Source organism: Tasmannia lanceolata, unplaced genomic scaffold (genome assembly GCF_043159265.1).
Source record: "Tasmannia lanceolata isolate RefF3 unplaced genomic scaffold, GAP_Taslan_0.1 ptg000015l, whole genome shotgun sequence".
In the NCBI taxonomy this organism is placed as follows: Eukaryota; Viridiplantae; Streptophyta; class Magnoliopsida; order Canellales; family Winteraceae; genus Tasmannia; species Tasmannia lanceolata.
Genome location: NW_027518692.1, coordinates 45592260 through 45616774, shown reverse-complemented (window position 1 = coordinate 45616774; position 24515 = coordinate 45592260). Strand labels below are relative to the sequence as shown.

The window sequence follows — 24515 nt, the reverse complement described above, 5'->3', positions numbered from 1 at the left end:
ATATAGGGAATGATATACTCGACCCTTTTATTAATTGGGACAGCCCACTTTATTGTAAAAGAGGGGTCATAATTGCACTAGAGGGGCTGTCCCAAATAGATCATTACTTTCCATTATTTATACAAGGAAAATTATATTTATAGTTTGAGAAATGTTATCAACACAACCATATTTTGATATTTGCACAAACCCAGCTCTATTTTATTCTTTAACAAGCTTTTGAGAGCTTTTCGGGAAATGTAACAACCTTTTGACGAGAAATTATAAGATGGGTGGCCATACAAACTCATATTTTTCAAAATGTACAGTAGGGCGCATTCCATACGATGATCCAAACCCTCCATTTGTTGGGTCACAACGTAAAATCGGTTGTCATTTCCATGGGATGATCTTAACCCTTTGATCTATAGGGAGACTAGCTCTATTTTCTTCTTTAATAGGCTTTTTAGTACTTTTTGGGAAATGTAATAAACTAATAAGTAATAACCTTTTGACGAGAAATTATATGATGGGTGGCCATACAAACTCATATATTTCAAAATGTACAGTACGGTGCATTTCATAGGATGATCCAAACCGTCCATGTGTTGGGTCACAACGTAAATGTGCCCAAAAAAATCATTTCCATGGGATGATCCTAACCCTTCAATCTAAGAGAGACTGCACATTATGGAAACTTCAATAGATTGGAGGGTTAGGATCATCCTATGGAAATGGTTTTTTGGGCACAACATATTTATGTTGTGGCCCAACAATTGGACGGTTTGGATCATCTAATGGAGTGGGTCGTACTGTATATTTTGAAAAATAAGAGTTTGTACGGCCACCCATCATATAATTTTTTAATTGAAAGGTTTGTACAGCCACCCATCATATAATTTTAAAATTGAAACTAATTTGAATAGAAATTTGTGCAAATTTAATTGTTTTTACTTTACAATAATTTATTAATTGATGTATAACAACTATTTTTTGCCCCCTCTGGTGCACATTCCTGGCTCCGCCCCTGGCCGAGCATGTAGGCTTTGTTTCTCAATCTGAGAGGTCGTAGATTTAATTTCATATTACCTACCAAAAAGGTCAAAAGTGAAAATAATATATTTTTAAGTCGAAAAGGGAAACTAAGAGTTTGTTGCGTGGGGAACTTACCTCTGCGAACTCCTTACCGTTGGTGACCGGAAAAGATTTTCGGTGAGTGGGTGGTACTGTTTTGTTCCTCTCTGACCGGCGAGTCACCCCCTAAAGTTTCAAGTCGATCCGAAGACCGGAGAGGGAGAATGGAGCTTTCAAAGTTGAGTGGTACCATTTTCTTAAGCATAATCCGATGCCTCGAGCTAAACACAGGTCGAGTGTTATATGTCAACCCCAAATCGATAGTCAGTTCGTTTGTGATTGTGGCAACCGATTGTGGGCCCCAAACCGATTCCAGACTCAAAATTACGTTTGAGTTTGAGTCATGTAATTGGTTTGGGGGCCACAATCGATTTCCACAATCTCAAACGAACAGGGCCTAGGATTGAATTATGATAATGGTGATGATGTTAGGATAAAGGTGATACATTCACCTCCTTTTCTTCCGAGGGCCACCCTTCTAGTGCATTTATAAATAATTTTTTTTACAGTAGAAGGGGTGGCCAGGGAAGCAAATAGGACGAATATATCATTTCCCCATTAGGATAATAACTTTCACTCTTTGGCCCTGCCTATGTTATTGAACTAGCCCACAATTAGCGGCTCTCATGGGCTTTGCCAAAACCCTAGCGGGCCTAAAAAGTCCATTAGAATAAGGGTAGTTTCGTCAATTTGTCACATATTATCCTTGATTCCCCCATTTTATTTCGAAAACAAAAAGGACATGGGTTTTCTCCTCCCCATCGCACAGAGTCCCTCTCTGTTCCAAATTTTCATTTTTTCCCTTCTCTTCAACTACTCAATCTCTATCTCCTTCTGAAATCTTTCGGATTTCGTTCGATCTATCCCTTCACGTTCTCATCTACAGATCAAAAGCCCTATTTTTTTTTCTATTTCTCTGATCAGAATCTTCGAATCTAGGGTTTCGAGCTTTCTTCCCCCCTCTTTTTATTGTATTTTAATCATGCCACGGAGTTCTCGGCACAAATCTTCTCACAAGCATAGCACTAAGGATGTGAAAGATTACACAGATTCAGATTCAGAGGGGAGTTTGAAAGAGAGGAAGGTTAGGGAAGAACCTTTGGTTAGTTCGGGAATTAGGGTTTCTAGGAAAGATCCTGATCGTTGGAATGGGAGTGATGATGGGCGAGTTGAGGGTGGAAAGGGGGCGAAAGGTGAGGTTTTTGGGCCGAAGTCGAAGGTATCTGTAGAATCGAAGAGTAGGTATAGTAGAAGAAATGAGAGTTTAAGTGAATGGAAAGATGAGGACGCCGTGTTGTTGGTAGAGAAGGAGGAGCCAAAGAAGGGGAGTGTTAAGGTGGAGCCTAAGCGAAAGTTGGAGAAGGATTTAAGCAGGAAAGACGCACATCAGTATAAGGATGTGAAGGAGAAGGAAAGGGGAATTGAGAGGGATGAGAATGTTCAGGAAGTCGATGCTGTGACAGCTGCCGTTGGGGTTAGCGAATCGATTAGGAAGCAAGGTAAGGTAACTGATTGCTTCTTTTATTTGATTTTCTTTTCATTTTTTCCCCATTGCCATGTTGATTATTTTAAAATAATATCTTATTTTAAAGTATTATGGATATTTTATAGATGGGCATAAGGTAGTTTTCATGAATTCTCTGTCTGATAATCTTTTTTTTTTTCATTCTCTATTTCGTGAAATCTATACTATAAGTCCCAACTAGAAGTAACTAATCAATACTCAACTCAACTCAACTAAGCCTTTGTCCCAAACTAGTTGGGGTCGGCTAATGAATCCTTTACAAAGAAGGTGAAAGAATCTACCCGGCTCAAATTGGCTAAGTCTAATCCTGATACTAGTTGGGTTCGCCTACATGGATCATTTTCTTCAATTCTCTCCTATCTAAGGTCATGTTCTCTGTTATGTTCCTAGCCATCAAGTATTTCCTCACTGTTTCTACCCAAGTTATTTGGTGGTCCAACATTTTGAGCCGTACATCATGGCTGGCTTCACAGCTGTCTTATAAAACTTTCCCTTCACCTTTGTAGGTATTTTACGGCCGCACAGAACTCCTGAAGCATGCTTCCACTTCAACCAACCTACTCTTTTTCTGTGGTTAATATCCTCTTCAATCTCTTCTTCCTTATGTAGGATTGAACCAAGATAGCGAAAGATATCCCTTTTAGGTACCTTCTGTCCAATCATATTTACCACATCCTCGACCCGCTTCCTTACATTACTAAAAATCAATTTTAAGTATTAGAAGTAACTAATCAATATGAAATAGAAATCAGTCCTTAACGGTAAATTTGCCCCATTGATTAAATCTACGGAATCCAACTAGTATGGCCTGCAAGATGTCCCAAGGGTTGAGGTGATGTTGGGTGAATGGTAAAAAGTAAGATACGGTTATGGGCGACATGGGTAGGGTCGATTTGGGAAGTGAAAGTATCCCGTATCTAGGAATAATGTGCCGGATGTCTGGACTTGATCATCTGCTGCAGGATGTGTCCAAGAGAGGAAAGAGTGCAAGCCAGAGAGAGTGTAATGGATCTGTTCACAACCAAGATAAAGAGAGGGGGAGAAGTATAGAAAATCAAGCATAAGAGAGGGAAAAGAAAGTGGATGGCTTGTGAACCTAGCCTTAAGAGCGGGGGGTGGGGGGGGGGGAAGATTCTAGCTAAAGTCCTAGCAGATCTTCTGAGAAAGGCGATCCTCTCTCCCCATTTCTTTTCGTGATAGTGGCAGAGACATTAAGCAGGCTGATGGAAAAAGGTAGAGTTAGAGGGCTGATCGAAGGATTCATATTGGAACAAGGAGGGGTAGAGGTACCTCACTTGTAGTTCGCAAATGATACTCTTCTATTCAGCTCTCCTGAGGTGGTGAAGATCATGGATTCTCAAAGCAATATTAAGGTGCTATGAGATGATAACATACCAAAGATCGAAATTTCACAAATCAAATGTATATGGATTTAATATTGGTCCCAAGGTGGCACAAGGAATTGCAAGGATAATGGGATGCAAGGTGGATAAGCTTTCTGCAACCTACCGGGGCTGCCTTTAAGGGTGGGAAGACCAAAAAAGATGAGCGGGGACCCCTACTGGGGAGAGATTGGATGCGTGGAAGCAGGACCTTGTTTCCAGAGGTGGTAGGACCCCTATTGTAGAGTGAGTCGAGAGGAGATCGGATGCATGGAAGCATAATCTGGTTTCAGAGGTGGTAGAATAACCCTAAAGGCAGTGCTAGCAAACATCCCAATTTATCAATTGTCTCTATTCAAATGCCCCATGAGCATAGTTAAGAGATTGGAGAAAATCAAGAGCAGATTTGTGTGTGTGAGAGGACAGATTCATGCATGCTGGGGTAACATTATGGCCTGATAAGGGAACCAGATTCATAGCCTATTCAAGGAATCAGATCAGATTTTGACCTGATAAGTGGTGCACTCGCCCATTGAAGGACCTCTTCCCTAATTTGTTTGTCATGGCAGCTTTTAAAGAGGTCTTAGTAAAGGACTGTTATTACGTAGAGAAAATAAGGTGTTTTTGAGGCCGAGGTGTGGAAGAAACTTCTTTGACAGAGAGCTTGCCTTGTTGGGTAGGTTCCTTGAGATATTAGAAGGGTGCTACATCATGCAGTTCCGTGTGGATAAGATGGTTTGGATCTAGGATTGTATGGGGAATTCTCTTTTAAATCTTTCTACCAGCATCTTGTGTCTTGACCTGTGCCTTCCAGAGCAGCCAAATTTTAGACAGTCCAGGTGCCACCCAGGGTATGTACTTTCGAATGGGCCACCATCCTTGAAAGAATTCAGACGGTGGACTTCTTGCGAAAACGGAGATGCTGATTATAGATCACTGTGCACTATGCATTGAGGCTGGAGAGACTAGGTCATTTATTTATGCATTGCAAGGTGGCCAGGGAGGTGTGGAGTAGTATTTTGGGCAGGTTTGGAATGTCTTGGTTGTTCCCAGCCAAACTTATAGATCAGTTGGAATGTTTGTCTTAGGTTCCATGGAGGAAAAATAGGAAAAATTCTCTAGAATGTGTCTTTCCTATAAGTAATTTGGGTTATTTGGAAAGAAAGAAATGCTAGTGTATTTAAATGACGTGCAAAAAGACCCTCCTACCTTTATATGAAGGTGATTGCCCTGGCGATCTCATGGGTAAAGATACTGTCATGTTTCAAATTTGTCTCAGCGTTTTGAGTTATGGAAGGAACGGATGGAAGGAGGTATGCTCCATCTCAGAGGAGGGACCCAAGATGGATCTATCATGGGGAACTCAGGTGAGACAAGATGAGTGAGATGGGCCTTTGTGGGTCCCATAGGGATCACCGACTCGAGCAAGGCCAAAGCGCGCTGGACATTAGGGCATTAAGCTTCTCCAAAGGGAAGACATGTATAGAGTTGTGGTGGAATGGGACTCTCTAAATGTGATTCAATGGCTTAAAGGTTCCCATGTTTTCCTGTGGAGATTTTCCTAGTGAGATAAAAGATAGGGTGGAGGCTTCAAGTATTTCTTTTCGGCATGTTCGGAGATCGGCTAATGGAGTAGCTGATAAGCTAGCTAGGGATGGGGTCTCAAAAGAGGGGCTGGAGTTTTTTGACTTCCTTCAACCTTGAATCCTTCCTCCTCATTTTCCTCCTATACGGGGGAAGTAGACTTCCCTCTTATTTTTTTTTCATGGGAGCACATTGCTTTTCCTCCTATACGGGGGGAAAGAGTAGTGAGAAGGAGAGGGAGATAGAAAAAAAGAGAAAGGGAAGAGGGAAAAATCACAAGGGGGTAAAGGGTTCGTGGGGGGGAGGGCGTATTCTCGTTTTCTGAAACTTCCCTAGGTTTTCCTACTTAGGCCTTTTATATGGGGGCTGAGGGGTGGTTCACACTTACTAAAAATAGTAAGTTTGTACTTGGCGTTAGTGATGTGTGGTATTGGGAAAAAGTTGGAAAGATGGACCATATGTTGATCTGGACATCCCTGACATCTAGGACAAAAAATTATAACTTAAAATAGAAATAAATCCTAAATAAAAGAACTAAACACGTTTCTCATAAGAAAAAATAACTAAAATCAAGTCTATTAATCACCTCACAACGGAAACCCAATAAAATAAAAAATATGAAGCAAGCATCCCAAACCAAATCCTCCACCTTCCTCAAAATACCGAAAATCTCTCGGAAGAACTTTCTAAATTTCTAAATTTCTACTGATAGACTTCATACAAAGCTACTAATTAATGTTGAGAGGATCACCTTGCACCCACAACATAAAAACACTGATTAGGGGAATGAACATAACTCCATTCCATATTGTGTACTTCTGCCTCTGAGGCATTGCAGTCCTCTCTATGGCCTGCATAGGATAGAACAACCTGGGAGTTAGAGTCGGAGATAATCCCCCTCGTAAAAGTAAGTATAAAGGTAATAAGATAAACACGTTATTAAAGTAAAGTTTCTTTTAATTATCTAATTCCATTTAAGTGTACTATCAAATGCCACACATGCACACAATTCTTATGCATGCAAGTTTCTTCTTTATGTTGTACTACTCTAGGCAAATGACCATGGAGATTTGGTGCAAGGTTTTAAATTTCGGTTTCTGTTTCGATTTTGGTCGTCATGGAAATGGAAACGTTTCGGTTTTGGTGGAAATCCTATAAAATGAAGGAAACGTATGAAAACATATGTAAATGATAGAATTTAAAGATGAAACTTCAAGAAAGGCTAGAATAAGCACACATATGCACTTAGAAATCATTATAACAGACATCCATAATGTTTAAAAACATCAAACACTGTCAATGCATGTCATACAATTTAGTATCTGCCAAATTTCACATGTAATTCATATAAATATTTATAAATAATGCATGCACGACACTTTGCATCCACTTCGTATAAATACAATTATATACTACATACTATTACAGTATACGAGTATTACACTTACAATTTTGGTTTATGCATTTCAGTCATTTTGGTTTCGGTTTCGGTGGGGAAGGAAACAGAAATATTTCGGTCATTTCGTGTCCTTTTTGGTGGAAATTTAAAACCATGATTTGGTCAAAAAGGGAGCACCTTTGGAGATTAGCGATGGATGCTAAGTATGGCTCCAGCTTTGGAGGTTGGGCCCTCTACGATGGATACAAGACTAAAGGGGTAACGCTTAGGAGAGATATCCTAAAACTTTTCCTCACTTTATAACTAGGAATTTGCTTCCGAGTGGGAGCTGAGGACAAAGTTAGATTCTGGATAGACACTTAGTGTGGTAATGAAATACTCAAGAAAGATTTCCCAATGCTTTATAGCGTTGCTTCGAATAGAAAAAGTATCGTAGCAAATTATCTATTGAGAATCGATGGTTTAGTGGGTTAGAAGTTTGGAATATAGAGTTCTTTCGGATTTTTGTCCAGTGGAAAGTAGACATTGTAGCCTCTGTTGTTAAAATCTTACGATTTACGATTTGAATCTTACGATTCAAATCGATTCGTGGGTTGAACGATTCAAATCAGACGAAGAATCTTTTTTCGTAAAAATCTTACGATTCAAGTACGATTCGACTTTGAATCGTGCGATTTTTACGATCTTTTTACGATTTTAATGATTCTGTTTGTTTTGGATTTTGAGTACTGATTGTGATTTCAAAATGAAAATCATTTCAAAATGCTTTGTTTATTGCTGACATTTCTTTGTATGATGATTATTATTGATTTGAGTATGTGCTTTGTTTACTGTTGTGATAAATTATATAATGATTTATTTTATGATGAATATAGTTTGTGCTTTGTTTAGTAATTTATTGTGAGATGAATATGGCTTGTGCTTTGGATTACTAATCATGGAATTTTATATTTAATTTAATTGTTTCAATTGGAAAATAGATAATTAGTAATTACTCATCAATTGGTCTGTCCAAATCCCTCCATGCTAGTTCGGAACTTCTGAAGGTTTCATGTGTCGCCGCATGTGTTGTCATTCTATTGGACAACTGGTGTCAACAACATCCTTACAATTGACCAACTATGCCTCAACATAAAATCATCATTAATCGTTGTGCGCTGTGCTGATGCCGAGTCTGTCAATCAATCATCTGTAATTTCATTGTAGCTTTAACCTGTAAGCTTTGGCCCTTTGTTTTTGTCCTATTTGAAGTGTATTGGATTCTCCCTGGCCACATTGTTGATCACATCGAGTCGTGGGTATTTGCCCTTGGTCTCTTAGAGGAAAGGTTGTATGGAGCCTCCTTTTTACTGCTGCCCTTTGGTTGGCTTGAAAAGAAACAATCAAAGGCATCTCAAAGGGTCTTTGTAGCCCACAAAGGCAAATCTATCGGCAATAATACAGTGGGCATCGTCCTTCCTTCAAAGGAATCCCGATGGCTTCGTTCTGTAAATCTTAAAGAGAAAATTAGGACGAGCATATGCTTCAAGGAGGGCCTGGCCCAGGTGGGAGCCTCCCTATCCAGGGAAGCTGAAACTTGTGTTGCATGGATTTGAATTTGCATGTCGGGATCTGACACGGATTCGAGGTGTCGGATTCAGCAAACCCCAAAAAGTAGGATTCATGGATTCGGCAATTAATGTATGGTTTTAAATTTCGGCCGAAAAGAAACGATGACCGAAATATTTTGGTTTCGGCTACGACCGAAACAAAAGTGACATAAAGTCGTTTCTTTACAAGATTTCAGCAAAATTTCGATTGAAATTTCGTTTTTAGCTATTTTTACAAAATTTCCAAAATTTCCACCAAAATTTTAAAGGGATTTCCTAGGGTCCATCACAAAAGGCATTTCACAGCTGGTCTGTTGCATTTCAGACCAGCTACCTCGTGAATGAAGACAACAACTTTTGTCTCCATTCACGAGGTGGGTGGTCTGACATGCGACAGACCAGCCGCGAAATGCCTTTTGTGACGGACGCTAGCAATTCCCAATTTCAAAAATGTCCACCGGAATTTATGAAATTTCCATCGAAATTAAAAAATGAAATCATTACCATAAGTTTTACATGATTTCAACCGATTGATCATCTCCTATCTCAACACGAAGTATGTTGAAACTTTTAGTGGACTTTTTATGATCTATTTATGCCCCCCATAATTTTATGCAACTTCTATTCCAAGTGAATATGCTACTTGGTAAAAATATTATATTTGGTTGAATCAAGATACTAGTACTGCTAACTTGGAGGCAGATGCTCTTGCTCATTGTGGCTTTTCTAGAAAAGCGATTTTGGCGTTTGATTACATGCCTCCTTGAGGATGTTGTGCTGGCTGTGTTATTCCTGTTTTATATCCATCTCATTAGAGCTTACTTGATTGTATTTTCTTAGATCACCTCGGCCATTGGACATTTGTCCCTATTTTATTTTTTAATTAAATTTTCCCATTCAGAAAAAACTTGTGTAAGCATACAATGTAAACATTTTTTTTCCAGTTTAAACATGTGTAAGTATTGAAACTATTTTCAGGGCAAGTGATCCATTCTCATGCATTGCCTCTTTGTTTGAGCATTATATTTTTTGAATCTTGGGTAGTCAAGGGGAAACGGGAAACCTATGAAAAATATAAGGTATAGGAAGGTTCTTACTGGAATCCATTTCCTTTTCAGTGGGAAGCAGTTTTATTTCCTAGACGCATACCCACAAAACGATTCGTGAAGTTAGGAGTCCTCAAAATGTCTACTTTCATTTTGGGCATGTTGTAATTCTTGTGAATAACGAAAAGACTGGCATTTTTTTTGTTAGATAAGCAGAGACGAACCTGCAACCTCAACGTTGAGAAACCTGCAACCTCAACGTTGAGAAACAACCAGGGGGAGGGTTGTCGTATAAAACTTAAGAAAAAGTCATGGAAAACTTTGATATTTAGTTAAAAAATGAAGGTGACCAAGTTTTGACGAATGCTTGATCAATGTGAACTCATCGACTTCTTAAAAAACTGGATGAGTTGTTCCTGGGAATTTTTAAAAACAAATTTTGCTTAATATTCTGTAATTTGCAAAGTAATTTCCCCAAAAATGATGAAATGGCCAGAATGTTTAGCCATTGAAAAATATTTCCAGAAAACCCCAAGTGCTCTATCAGAATTTCGTTAATGAAAATGCCCTTTAACCAGCTATAAATCATGATTTTTATACCTCAGTTCTTAGTCTTAGAGGTTCTCACTTTGAAAATGATTGATGCTTTAATGAGACTATAAGAATATAAACTTTTACACATGATTTTCTCCCTCCCTAAATTCTGATTTCAGGTGTGGTATGTTTTTTCTGTTTCTGTTAGCCAGCTTTTCGTTGTATCATGGGGACCCTCTCAGTCTTTTTTTCATTAATGAATCCCTTTCATCATTCAAAAAAAAAAAACTTTTACACAAAAAACATCAGTCTAGGGGTAGGGCACTGTTTCGCTGCGGGCTGCGAACGTGGTACAAAAAATAAAAGTGCTTTTTCATTCTTTCTTGTACTGGGGGATTCACTTGGGAAAAAAGTTCCATACAAAAGGATTTGGATCTGTAACCATGGGTTCCTACATATGAGTTCGTGTATCCCTAGTTATACCATATGTGATGCACATGTATCCGTATTTTTGGTGTTATGAATTACCCACTATAAAATAGATACAGATAATGAATAAAAAGAAAGATTCATTTTTTTACAATACATGTCTCACATCCAAACATAAAACTGAGAAACCTCTTTCTTTTTAAATGGAGGATCCAAAGAAACGTACTTCTATGTCAAAAAATTGTATTCGCATAACAGAAAGGAGTTTCTTGTCTGTAGTGTCTAATGTATGCTAACAAAATATTCTTCAGGGACTCCTTGAAAATATTTTTTTATAAAATAAAGTTTTTTGCCTATATCATTATTCTTGATAATTTTTTGGAAAATACTTTGTAAATTTGGTAGTTGTGGGAAAATATCCCTTTAAAAAGTGAATCAACCAAATTTTAAATAAGAGCCTCGACCATGTCAAATCGACCTGCTTTTTTCCTTTTGGACCATGATATTGATATTTTAACAGTGCCTTTCAAAATCCTCATCGTGGACAGTTTTCTTGCCCTCACCTGTCATATGTTCTCTCTTTTCGCACCCTTAAGATTGCCCCAGGCCATTGTTGTTACTTCTGTATCTCAGTGTTCTGACCTTCCCTGTGTTGTTTTCCTGCAGTATTTCTTTGCTTAGCACATATTGGACAATCAACTCTATCTTTGAGTTGCTATGCCATAGCCATTAGAAATACATACTTGTTCCAAGATCGAAGTCTTTTAGTCTTTTATAGTAATGATGGAGTCCCTCCATTATTACATACTCTATCAGTCCCTCCATTATCACTGAGCTGGCTCACTGGTGCATTGCCCATGTTGCTTAAGATTTTCTCTTTGAACAATATTATGAGCCAAACATGACACAATTTCATCTTCTATCTCTTCATCAAGGTGTGATATAAGCATCCATTTATCTTTTTGGCTGGAGGAATATGGCAATATTATGTCCTTGTTCATTGATTTCTCTTCTTTCCTTTTTTTAAAAATTGTAGTTCATTTATTTCTTAGCAACGGAATAATATACCTATCCAGTTACATTCTTTTCATATTCATACACACGCTTGACACATTCATCCTAATGTATGCTGGTTTCATCCTGCTCCAGTTAATTGAGCCATCAGCTGTTTTTTTTTTTTTTTTTGAAGGAATTGAGCCATCAGCTGTTATTTTTCCTTTATGACTCACCTTTGTTAGCACACAACAATATGGTCACTCTGTATGATTTTGTGATTTTCTGCTGTTTTTCTTTTCGTAACATGGCTGGCCTGCTCTGTAACTCCATTCTGTGTTTCCACTTCTATAAATATTCATGAAAATTGAAGTATTCACTTCTCTAATTTCAGGTAAGTTGCAGGAATACTTCACGTGATCCATTAACATTATTTTTTAGGAATTTGTCTCAATAATATTTTGAAAGCATTCTTTCTTGGCTTTCTTCTTACCTCATCCATGTATCTCTTTCCTCATGTTATCCATTACCCTTGTGTACAGAGTTGCAAAAACAAGATGATTTGCGTAATCCTGAATTAGAGAAAGACCTTGAGAAACGGATTAGGAGGAGAAGAGATGGATCCGGTGATAAGGATAAATTGCCAGGGGATGTTCAAGATGGTGACGATCGGCGATTATCTTCCAGGGATGATTGCTTGAAAAATGGTCGATATAAAGATGAAAGGCAGAAAGATGGAAGATATAAAGATGAAAGGCACAAATACCGAGAAGATCTTGATGGGGATCATAAGTACAAAGACGATAAGCACAGAGATGAGCGATCCTCAAGAGACCAACCGAGTGAGAGGCATGAAAATAAGAATTTTAGGGATGAAAGAAAGCCTGCAGAAAGCCGTCATAAGAAAACTAAGCTTTACGATAGTGATCGTGATGGTAATCCCTATGTTGACGAGCGAGGGGCAGGATACAAAGATAACAAGGGAAGGAAAAGGTATTCTAATGATAGTGAGGGTCATAGTGATAGGAAGTCTAGAAGTACCAAGGAACACCGCACTGAAGTGGAGAAAAATTCATTGGGAAACAGTAAACAAGACTCCCTCACTGACAGACGAAGGACTGAGTCACATTATCATCATTCCGATGTTGCTGATTCTACACCAAGCAGTAGTAGTCAACTGAAGAGACCCCCCAGCTCCAGTGCCCATGCTTCCAAAGATCAGTACAGGTAATTGCTTATTTATTTTATTTTTTTCAATTGATGCCAAGTATAAAATACTGTTTACGAAATCATTGTTTCAAAAGTTACTTCAACAATTCAAATTTTAATAATTATATGCCACTGTCATCATTCATATTGGATTAGAGCAGGAATATTATCTTGAAAGTAGGGGTGTAAACGAGCCGAGCCAAGCCGAGCCTGGCCAGGCTCGGCTCGGCTCGTTAAGCTCACAAGTGAGGCTCGGGCTCGAACAGGCTCGGGCTCGGCTCGGCTCGGCCAGGCTCGCGAGCCTTACCGAGCTCGGGTTATATTATGTTCACACCCCTCATCTTCCCTGGACAGCCCTACTAGTGTAATTTGACTACTTTTTTTACACTATGGGGGGTGGTCCTAGTAACAAATGGGGTTCCAAAAATGAAGTGACATATTTTGCCCCCCCCTTTCACTCCATGGACAACCCTTTTAATGTATATATATATATATATATATATATATATATATATATATATGAGATAAGTGTTCCTACACGGCCGTGTAGATAAGCTTATCTACTCCTCCCTTAAAAAGTACAGTGGGCCCACTCATTGTGGATGATCCAAAGCATTCATTTGATAGGTCTTATCATAGATAGGGTGTGCCCAAAAAATCAGCACCAAAGGGTCATCCTAGCCCTTCGTTTTGTTGGGCCTTGTACAAACAGAATGGACGCACTGTGTAAGATGCGTAAGATGCGTCCATTCTGTTTGTACAAGGCCCAACAAAACGAAGGGCTAGGATGACCCTTTGGTGCTGATTTTTTGGGCACACCCTATCTATGATAAGACCTATCAAATGAATGCTTTGGATCATCCACAATGTGTGGGCCCACTGTAGTTTTAAAAGGGAGGAGTAGATAAGCTTATCTACACGGCCGTGTAGGAACACTTATCTCTCTCTATATATATATATATATTTAAATTCTTAACGAGCCGAGCCGAGCCGAGCCTGGCCTAACTCGGGCTCGGCTCGTTAAGGATTCGAGCCGAGCTCGAGCTCGAGCGAGCTTCCGAGCCCGAGCCAAAATTGACACCCTTACTTGAAAGGTTATTTTATTTATGATGGTAATGATAATTGTTAATGTAACTTTATTTTCTCTCTCTCTCTCTCTCTATATATATATATATATATATATATGAGAAAAGGGTTTTTGCGCTCGAGCACAGAAAGAAGGGGGTGGGTCCATTGGGGGGGTGATCCTAACCATTCATTTGGAAGGCCCCATCATGGATGGGGGGCCTACCAAAAATCAGCTCCATTGGATCACCAATGGGTGTCCATTTGTGAGGGCCAAAAATGGACAGATACTGTTTGTCCACAAATCTGTCCATTTTTGGCCCCACAAATGGACACCCTAAGGTGATCCAATAGAGCTGATTTTTCATGGACACCCTACCCATGAAAGGGCCCATCAAATGAATGCTTTGGATCTCACCCAAAATGTGCCCTCACCCTGTTTTTGCGCTCGAGCGCAGAAACCATTTCCTCTCTCTCTCTCTCTCTCTCTCTCTCTATATATATATATATATATATATATATATATATATATATATAACTTATCTACTCCGTTGGCTTAAAATGCGGTGGGGGCCTCATTGTGGCCTCACCCTGTTTTTGCGCTCGAGCGCAGAAACCATTTCCTCTCTCTCTCTCTCTCTATATATATATATATATATATATATATATAGAGGAAAATGATTGTGAGCTTGAAGCTCATATAGCTTATATGAGCTTGAGGGCCCAAACACATGTGGGCCTACATTGTTAGGATGATCCAAAGCATTCATTTGAAAGGCCCTTACATAGATAGGATGTGTACAAAAAATCAGCTTCATAGGATCATCCTAACCCATCCAAATGTGGAGGGCAAAATGGACAGACACCGTTTGCCACAAATTTGCCCATTTTTGCCCTCCGCTTTTGGAAGGGTTAGGATGATCCAATGGATCTGATTTTTGGTACACACCCTATCTATGATGGGGCCTTGCAAATGAATGGTTTGGATCACAACAAAAAATGTGGGACCCATGTGTTTGGGCCCTCAAGCTCATACAAGCTATATGAGCTTCAAGCTCACAATCATTTTCCTCATATATATATATATATATATATATATATATATAGAGAGAGAGAGAGAGAGAGAGAGAGAGAGAGAGAGAGAGAGAGAAGTGTAGCTACACATATGTGTAGCTAACTTAGCTACATCGACGGCTTAAAATACAGTGGGCCCCACATTGTTTGGGTGATGCAAACCATTCATTTGATGGGCCCTCACATAGATAGGGTGTGCCCAAAAAATCAGCTCCATAGGATCATCCCAACCCTACGATTTGTGGAGGCAAAAATGGACGTGTAAAAACCTTCACAAATCTGTCCATTTTTGCCTCCATAGTTTGAAGGGTTGAGATCATCCAATGGAGCTGATTTTTTGGGCACACCCTATCAATGTGAGGTCCTATCAAATGAATGGTTTGGATCACCCAAATAATGTGGGCCCACTGTATTTTAAGCCGTCGGTGTAGCTAAGTGAAGCTACACCGCCGGTGTAGCTAACTTAGCTACACCGCCGGCTTAAAATACAATGGGCCCACATTGTTTTGGTGATCCAAAGAATTCATTTGATTGGCCCTCACATAGATAGGGTGTCCACCAAAAATCAGCTCCATAGGATCATCCCAACCCTACGATTTGTGGAGGCAAAAATGAACGTGTAAAAACCTTCACAAATTTGTCCATTTTTGCCTCCACAGTTTGAAGGGTTGGGATAATCCTATGGAGCTGATTTTTGGTGGACACCCTATCTATGTGAGGGCCAATCAAATGAATGGTTTGGATCACCAAAACAATGTGGGCCCATTGTATTTTAAGCCGGCGGTGTAGCTTCACTTTCCTCTATATATATATATATACTCCGTTGGCTTAAAATGCAGTGGGGGCCACATTGTTTGGGTGATCCAAAGCATTCATTTGATGGGCCCTCACATAGATAGGGTGTGCCCAAAAAATCAGCTTCATAGGTTCATCCTAACCCTTTCATTTGTAGAGGTTAAAAATGGGCAGATTTGATGTTTATACCCATCCATTTTAAACCTCCACAAATGGAAGGGTTAGGATGATCCTATGAAGCTGATTTTTTGGGCACACCCTATCTATATGAGGGCCTATCAAATGAATGCTTTAAATCATCCAAACAATGTGTGCCCACTATGTTAGTGAGGTCGAGCTCTTATAAGCTTATATGAGCTCTATCTCACAAACATTGTCCCTATATATATATTACCGAACTGCGCTCTATCTCACAAACATTGTCCCTATATATATATATATATATATATATTACCGAACTGCGCTCGAGCTTAGATAAGCTTATCTGCACTCGAGTGCAGAAACAGGGTCGGCCCACATTGTTGGGGTGATCCAAAGCATTCATTTGGAAGGTCCTATCATAGATAGGGTGTCCACAAAGAATCAGCTCCATTGGATCATCCTAACCCTTCCATTTGTGGAGGAGAAAAATGGGCAGATTTGTGGCAAACAGTGTCCGTCCATTTTCCCCTCCACTATTGGATGGGTTAGGATGATCCTCTGGATCTGATTTTTGGTGCACTCCCTATCTACGGAAGGGCCTTCCAAATTGATGTTTTGGATCACCCCATAAATGTAGACTCACATGATTTATCAGCACTCGAGCTCATAAACGTTTTTCCCTCAACTCAACTCAACAAAGCCTTTGTCCCAAACTAGTTGGGGTCGGCTAAATGAATCCTTTAGAAAAAAAATTCATTAAGAAGGTAAAAGGAATCTACCCGGCTCTAAACCTTTTCCCCTATATATATATATAGCTTCATTGCACTTTTCTTTGATGGATGGATGCTATGACAGAATAAATGGAAATCAGTTTTTTTCTTGCTCTGTTGCAAATCATGGATGTGAAGTGTACTTTTCTATGGTGCGAGTCCTTGTTCCCTTGTGCGATGCCTATGGTTCCCTTGTGCGATGCCTCGGGATTGCTTGTGGGATTATAACGCAACCTTCTTTTTCGGGGTGTAAATCCTTGAAAGGATCGATGTGCTGCCTAAGCAAGATCTGGAGTGATTCCAGGTCCGGGCTTTCTCTTTAATTTCTTTACTCCTCATTATTTTCAATTATGATCTCTACATATTATTTGTTCATCCGGGGTTGGGCCGGTAGCTCAATGGTTGAGGCTTTGTTTCTCAACCTTGTGGTCGCAGGTTCGATCCCAGCTTACCTATAAAAATATATATTATTCGTTCATCCCTGCGTCCCTTAGTCTCGCAAACAATCGTTGCCTCACCTTCCTGGCTTTTGGCAGCACATTTCTGGTATACATTTGTACCCTTCTAAACCTACTTTAAACTTACGTTAAACCTTATGGAAATATTTTTCCGATCTAATCACATATTTTAGGATCCAAAATCCTAATTTCTACCCATCCTTTTGATCCCTATTCCCTATCACATTAGTCTACTCTTGTCAGTAAATTCAAATCCTTACAACGAGCATAACTTATTTCCTGTTCTTATACTTTATTCCTCACCATAATTGACTAAATTCTGAGCGTAATATTTGGAAGATACTCCATTCTATAGATTGTCTTGCATTAAATTGGTACCAGAGCTACAGATCCTGACCCTTTCATATATCGTCCGCCATCTTAGTTGGTGTCAGAGCCATATATCCATACCCTTTCATAGATTTGTCCTACATCAGTTTGGGTATTAGAGCTAGAAGGTACTGCTTCGGATTTGATATCAAAGCTCAGGTTGGAAACATGTCGTCTAGATGCAGTCATGATTGAATAGTTGCATTATTGGAAGGCGCAGATGCTAAATTTGAATGGTTGCAGTCCCACCTGTATCGTGTGGATTGTACCCTCCCAAGATTTCCATGAACGTCTTCTAGCCTTGGAGACCCCACAGGCTGAACAGGTTCAGGAGTTTGTGCCAGAACAATCAGTCTACTTTTGCCAGTAAATTTAGATCCCTACGTAATGCATAGCCTATTTTCTTTGCTTATACCTTATTCCTCACCCTGGTCAACTAAAACCAGTGTCTAATATTTGAAAGATATTCCCTTTGGTTGATTGTCCTTCGTCAAATTGGTGTCGGAACTACATATCCAGACCTTTCCATAGATCATCCAACCATCATCATTTGTCATACTTAGATTTGGCTTCATTCTGATTTCCAAAAAAAATTCTCTCATTGCGCTCCTTGATTTTATTCTCTTAATTCTTCACTTCATTTAATTTAATTTCCCAGGACCCACGCAACCATTTTTTATTTATTTATGTATTTTTTTCTTAGGCAAACCCACCTCAAAAATCTTCTCTTGAGAGCGCCCACTCTACCAAATTTTGGTGGTTTTCCCACTAGATCACTTTGACAATGTAAGCTATTGGAAACTCCTTTATGAAGTATGGATATATCATGCATATGGCGGATGGAGTTGCTTTCCTATTAACTGTATCTGTATCTGTATCGCTGTGACAGTTATATTTTTTATGTTAACCATGATTCTGATTACATATGTTCCAATAATAAAAGTATCGATGAATAGTTTTGAGCATCAATAACCACCAAAATTTGAATATTTCTTTAATCATTGTATGCTTATGATTTGTCATTCTGTTTGTCTTCAGGCATGGTTCAAAGCAAGGAGAATCTGCATCTAAAGAGATGTCTGAGGAAAGACTTGGGTCTAATATATCTTCTACAAGAGAGCATGTTAGTGCTTTTGGCATTACAGAGGGAATCTCCGACTCTCGTTCCATGGAGAAGCCTAAACAAAAGGATGATACCCCTGTGGGGGAGTTATCCGCGGAAAATGCTCCTGCTTCCCAGTCTGAAAGGTCCCCAACATCAGGTTGTGTGGGTTCACCTGTTCATTTAGCTGAAAAATCCCCTTCATCAACCAGTGGTGATAGGAGACATTCAAACAGAACTGGTGTGAGGCGGAGTTTTGATTTTGAAGATAGAGGTCGGGATTTCCCTTTTGAGAAGCCTGCAATAGATGAAGTTTCTCAGGTAGAACCACCGAATGGTGAATCAACTTGCGGTTCATCATTTAACAAAACTGGTCTATTTTCTAGCCGTTCACCAAGTCTTCCACCACCACCACCACCTTTTAGGGTTGGGGTTGATGGCTTTTCAGTTTTGGGTTCATCGGAAGAGGATGGCCGTGGTCAAGGGGGCGACCGTAAGTCCAACAATCGTTACAAAAGGAATGGTGATCCCGTTATGGGGAGAGGGCAGGGGAATGCTTGGAAGAGCATTCCAAACTGGCCTCCACCAGTAGGAAATGGCTTCATCCCTTTTCAACATGGGCCACCTCCCAGTGGATTTCATGCTGTCGTGCAGCAGTTTCCCGCCCCGCTTTTTGGCGTCAGGCCATCTATGGAATTGAATCACAGTGGGGTTTCATATCAAATGCATGATACTGACAGATTTGTCGATCATAGCCTTCCATTTGGGTGGCGGAATCTAGCAGATGATTCACAGTTGCATGGATGGGATGGAAGCAATGGTGTCTTTGGAGATGAATCTCGTATCTATGGGAGGCCAAATTGGGATCAGAATAGACACTTGATGACCAGCCGGGGGTGGGAGATGAGTGATTTATGTAAGGGGCAAAATGGAAGCAGTAACATGGAGTTCCCAGAACCACAGAAGGAACAGGGCTTTTTGGCACATGCCCCAGCAGATGAAACTAGGGCTGGACAGTCCAGCCATCAATCCTGGAATGAACGGAACCCGCCTGAAAGTTTACCAGTTGAAAGCATTGAAATCAAACAATCTGATATTACCACGCCTCCATCAAAAAGCAATTTAGAGGCTCCTCTAAAAATTGTCTGCAAAAAGAACCCTGAGCCTGCTAAATTACCAAGTCATGATGTTACTGCTCGTTTTTGTCATGTTTATCTTTCTAAACTTGATATTTCGGTAGATCTTGCCCATCCAGATTTGTATAAACAATGCATGAGCGTATTAGGAATGGATGGAGATACAAATGGTGATTGCATTGCCACCAACTTTATGCACACAAAGGTATACATTAATATGAATTTCTTGTGTGAATTTTGAGGACATCTGCTTGTTGATTTCCTGATTGTTTGAAGTCACATGCTTGGATTAATTTGTACTTGTTCTACCATTGTGCTTGACAGGAGACAGAAATAGAAATCAAGAGCTCCCATAACAGTCTGGGGGATTCACTCTTCCCCGCCACAACAGAAGTTGTTTTTCAGGTACATTCATGCTGGGGTCTGAAGGTTGGAGACTATATATATATATATATATATATATATATATATATATATATATAGAGAGAGAGAGAGAGAGAGAGAGAGAGAGAGAGAGAGAGAGAGAGAGAGAGAGAGAGAGGAAACTGTTGGTGCGCTTAAGCTCACCAAACTTATGGTGAGCTCAAGCGCCCAATCACATGGGGGCCCACTTTGTTAGGTTGATCCAAAGCATTCATTTTAAAGTCCCTTACAAAGATAGGGGGTGTACCAAAAATCAGCTCCATAGGATCATCCTAACCCCTCCATTTGTGGAGGACAAAAATGGACAGACACAAATCTGCCCATTTTTTATCCTCCACAAATGGAGGGGTTAGGATGATCCTATGGAGCTGATTTTTGGTACACCCCCTATCTATCATAAGGCCTTGCAAATGAATGGTTTGGATCACCACATGTGATTGGGGAGCCATGTGATTGGGGAGCTTAAGCGCACCATAGGTTTGGTGCGCTTAAGCTCACCAATAGTTTCCTCACATATATATATATATATATATATATATATATATATATATATATATATATATATATATATATGAGGAAAAGGATTGTGAGCTTGAGCGTTGGAACATATTCGTGAGCTTGAGCTCAAAAACCATTGAGGCCCACATTGTTAGGATGATCCAAAGCATTCACTAGAAAGGGTCTTACATAGATAGGGTGTGTACAAAAAATCAGCTCCATAGGATCATCCTAACCCATCCATTTGTGGAGGTCAAAATGGACAGACCACAAATCTGCCCATTTTTGCCCTCCACTTTTGGAGGGGTTAGGATGATTCAATGGAGCTAATTTTTGGTACACAACCTATCTATGATAGGCCCTTGCAAATGAATGGTTTGGATCCTCACAGAAATTGTGGGACCCATGTGATTGGTGCACTCAAGCGCACCATTCCTTATTAGAGCTTGAGCGCACGAACATATTCCTCTATATATATATATATGGGTGGCCCCTCATATCAGCTTATATGAGGTGATGGCTAGAAATATGGTGGGCCCACATTTTTGGGGTGATCCAAACCATTCATTTGACAGGCCCTGACATAGATAGGGTGTGCCCAAAAAATCAGCTCCATAGGATCATCCCAACCCTTCGAACTGTGGAGGTGAAAATGGGTGGGTATAAATTTTGCCCATTTTTTACCTCCACAGTTCAAAGGGTTTGGATGATCCTATGGAGCTGATATTTTGGGCACAACCTATCTATGTTAGGGCCTATCAAATGAATGGTTTGGATCACCCCAAAAATGTGGGCCCGCCGTGTTCCTAGCCCTCACCTCATATAAGCTTATATGAGGAGCCACTCATAGTCACTTTTCCCTATATATATATATATATATATATATATATATATATATATATATATATATATATATATATATATATATAATCTACTTATATGAAATGGGTCGCTGAATTATGTAATACATCTCACTTCTTCAATTTTCAATGTCTTTGCTGAGTTCTTTGAACTGAATAGACTTTGGTTGACTCTAGGGAGTCTCGAGTTTTTTTATGGACCGTACAGGGCCTAGACTGTGACATGCTGGACGAGTCAGTGATTAACCCTGCACGTTTTAATTATAGATGTAAATGGCTATACAGTTAGTACACATAGTTAATTTTATTAACCCTATTTTGGTCCATTTTCACTTCAGAACCAACAATGACTCGGATTTAGAAAATTTAAAAGACGCAATTACTCATCTTCAATGAAAACAGAAACAACAGCCATCACAATCTCTTTTGTTGTCTGATGGGATGCTGAATTTATCACTTTATATAATGTATGTGCATATTCGGCAGGCAGAATTACTACTGGGGCCAATTTGTTCAATTATCCAAACCATTTATCTGTTAATTCTGGATGGGTTGTGGTTGTTAAATGGATGGCAAGAAAAAAAAAATGGTCCAAGTTCATTAGCAAAGCCTCCACAAATTAGAGGTTTTGGAAGCCTCCACAGACTGGAGGTTTTGGTCCAATTTATTTTTTGTTTTGAGAATCGAAACTGATTCTTGGCAAAATGAGGCGTTTGGTGCACTGTGTAGACTCAATTTTAGACTCAAATTGATTCTGCATTGCAAGCCTTAACAGATAAATGATTTGGATTATTGGAGGAGTGCATCCCACTTATATTTCTGCCCACTCATAGTTTTTCGAAGAAGAATATCACGATGTATCATATAACAGCTCACTTTAACACATAGTATTGATGTTATACTGCTAATATTTTCAATTGTTCGTTTTGAACTTTGATCATTGTATTATATGCACGAGTTTAGTGTGTTGCTAGAGGAGAATGATATTGTATGACATACTATATCTTTGCATACATCTATTTTTTTTATTGGGTTTAAGATAAAAATAGGTTTTAAGATAAAAATTGTGTATTGGTAATTCTGCTTTACGTTGCTAATTTCATGGATTCAAATTGCAGAGAGCCATGGCCCTCTATAAAACTCAGACTGAAGAAATGAAATCGAAGACTTTATTTCGTGGGCCAGGAGTGGAGAATGCATCCCAAGCATCTGACAAGGAGAAAGCAGGGGATGTTGAGGATTCTCTTAATCCTGCTACAAAGGCTACCAGTTCACCTCGTAATTTAGACGGCGAAAATAGCTGTAGCAATTTGAAAGGCGATCTCTCTACTGATGGTAATGAACGACCTTCTGATAACATTGCTTGTGATGTTGATGGCATAGAACAACCATCTGATAACATTGCTTGTGATGTTATTGCCTATGGTTCTTCTCAAGCAAATGAGGCTTTGATGACAGAGTCAATCGAGTGTCAGGTTAATTTTAGTCGGATACATAATTCTCCTGAAAGTACACATTGAAACAATTTCTATTCCATGTTTTTGAAATGCCATTATCCTTGGAAATCATGGGCTCTTAATTTTGCTCTTCTTTTCATTTGCCGCTAGGGAGCTCTAGATCTTCCCGCCTGCTTTTTTCTATTTATCTCGTTGGTTAGTGATTATCAACTTAACATGAAGCCTTCTTCTCTAAAGAAGTCCTGGACTGGCCCCTGCTCAGATGAGATTTTTGGGTATTTGGTAACATCGGCTTTTGTCAAAGCATCTTGCCACAATTTCAGACATTTTTGTTCTAGTAAGTCAGTTTTCTGCAATCTGGTTATGTTTAAGCTACTCACAAGGCCGGTATCTTGGAGTTTTCCCCCCTTAACATGCAGTGGTGATGTGCACTTAGGAGGTGGAAGATGGAACCATGTTCTTTTTAACTGGTTGCTTTCAGGTTTGTCTTCTTATAGAGCCTATATATAATATAACAAAGGAGCTCTAAGTCGAAATTTGCAACCATGAGAAGTTTTTCCTGATTTCTTTCCTCGGAAACTGATTTTCACTATGTTTGGTAATGTCTTTTATTCGGTAATTTCCGAATAATTTTTACCTAAATAAATTTTCAGGAATTTTTTTTTCCGATGGTTAGAGCTCAGAAAACCTGAATTGCCCAACAGGTTGTTTTCTCGGATTAAGATACTAGTCTAATGGGGCCGTTTTACAGGGTGATAGCTAGCCAGCGTTTTACTTTATCCTTGGATAAATTTGCTAAGTTGCCATCCACCACTTAAGTCAAGAATAGCCACAGTGGGTAGGCTCTGCTGTCCAGGTGTAGGGTAGCCAATCGCGGCTCCCGGGGGTTTATTCATGATAAAGGTATCCAAGCAGGGTAGCCAATCCCTGGAACAGCTTATCCGAGGATGTCTATCCCCGTGGAGAACAGCCTCAATTGAAGCTATAATATGGTTGCCATGCCAGTATCCATGACTAAATTTTGCAAGGAAGAAATAGAGCCGGAGTTGAAATTGTAAGTTATTTAATAGGAAGGAAGAATATTTAATAGCTGGACACAAAAAAATTTGTATACGATATTGAATGTTATAGAAATTGACATTTATATGGTGCTGAATAGTTAAAAAAAATAGAAATTTGCTAGGCAATTTCTCGGAAAGCCATTTCGCAGCTCATTTTTGCAGGTGAGAATAGCCACATGGGTTGACTTTTGAGCAGATTGTCTTATTTGTTTAATTCATTTGAGATGGCTATTCAGAAGGTTATTAATGAAGTATTAAATAACCTTGTGACCACCTAAGTTTTCCCATTATTTATGGTACCCAATTTTTTCCATTATGGGTGGAACCTCTAGCTCAATTGGTAAAGACTGGAGGTTCAATCCCAGCTTACCTACCAAAAACAAGGTTTCTCCATTATTTATAGTGCTAGATTAACCGTATGGATTGATGGAATGCAAAATACCCTCTCCATCCTCTTATATTGAATTTGACCACATGCTACCACCATGTTAGCCATATATCTC

At 39.4% G+C, this 24515-nt stretch overlaps 1 protein-coding gene across 1 annotated transcript; it reads left to right on the top strand.

Annotated features, from left to right (window-relative positions):
• Positions 1–1833: 1833 nt before the first annotated feature.
• On the top strand, positions 1834–23088 carry LOC143847565 (uncharacterized). Its single transcript, XM_077356458.1, has 5 exons — positions 1834–2612; positions 12137–12821; positions 18514–19918; positions 20038–20118; positions 22613–23088. Exons 1-5 carry the CDS (start codon positions 2096–2098, stop codon positions 23012–23014), a joined length of 3090 nt encoding a protein of 1029 aa, XP_077212573.1. The 5' UTR covers positions 1834–2095; the 3' UTR covers positions 23015–23088.
• Positions 23089–24515: the final 1427 nt, after the last annotated feature.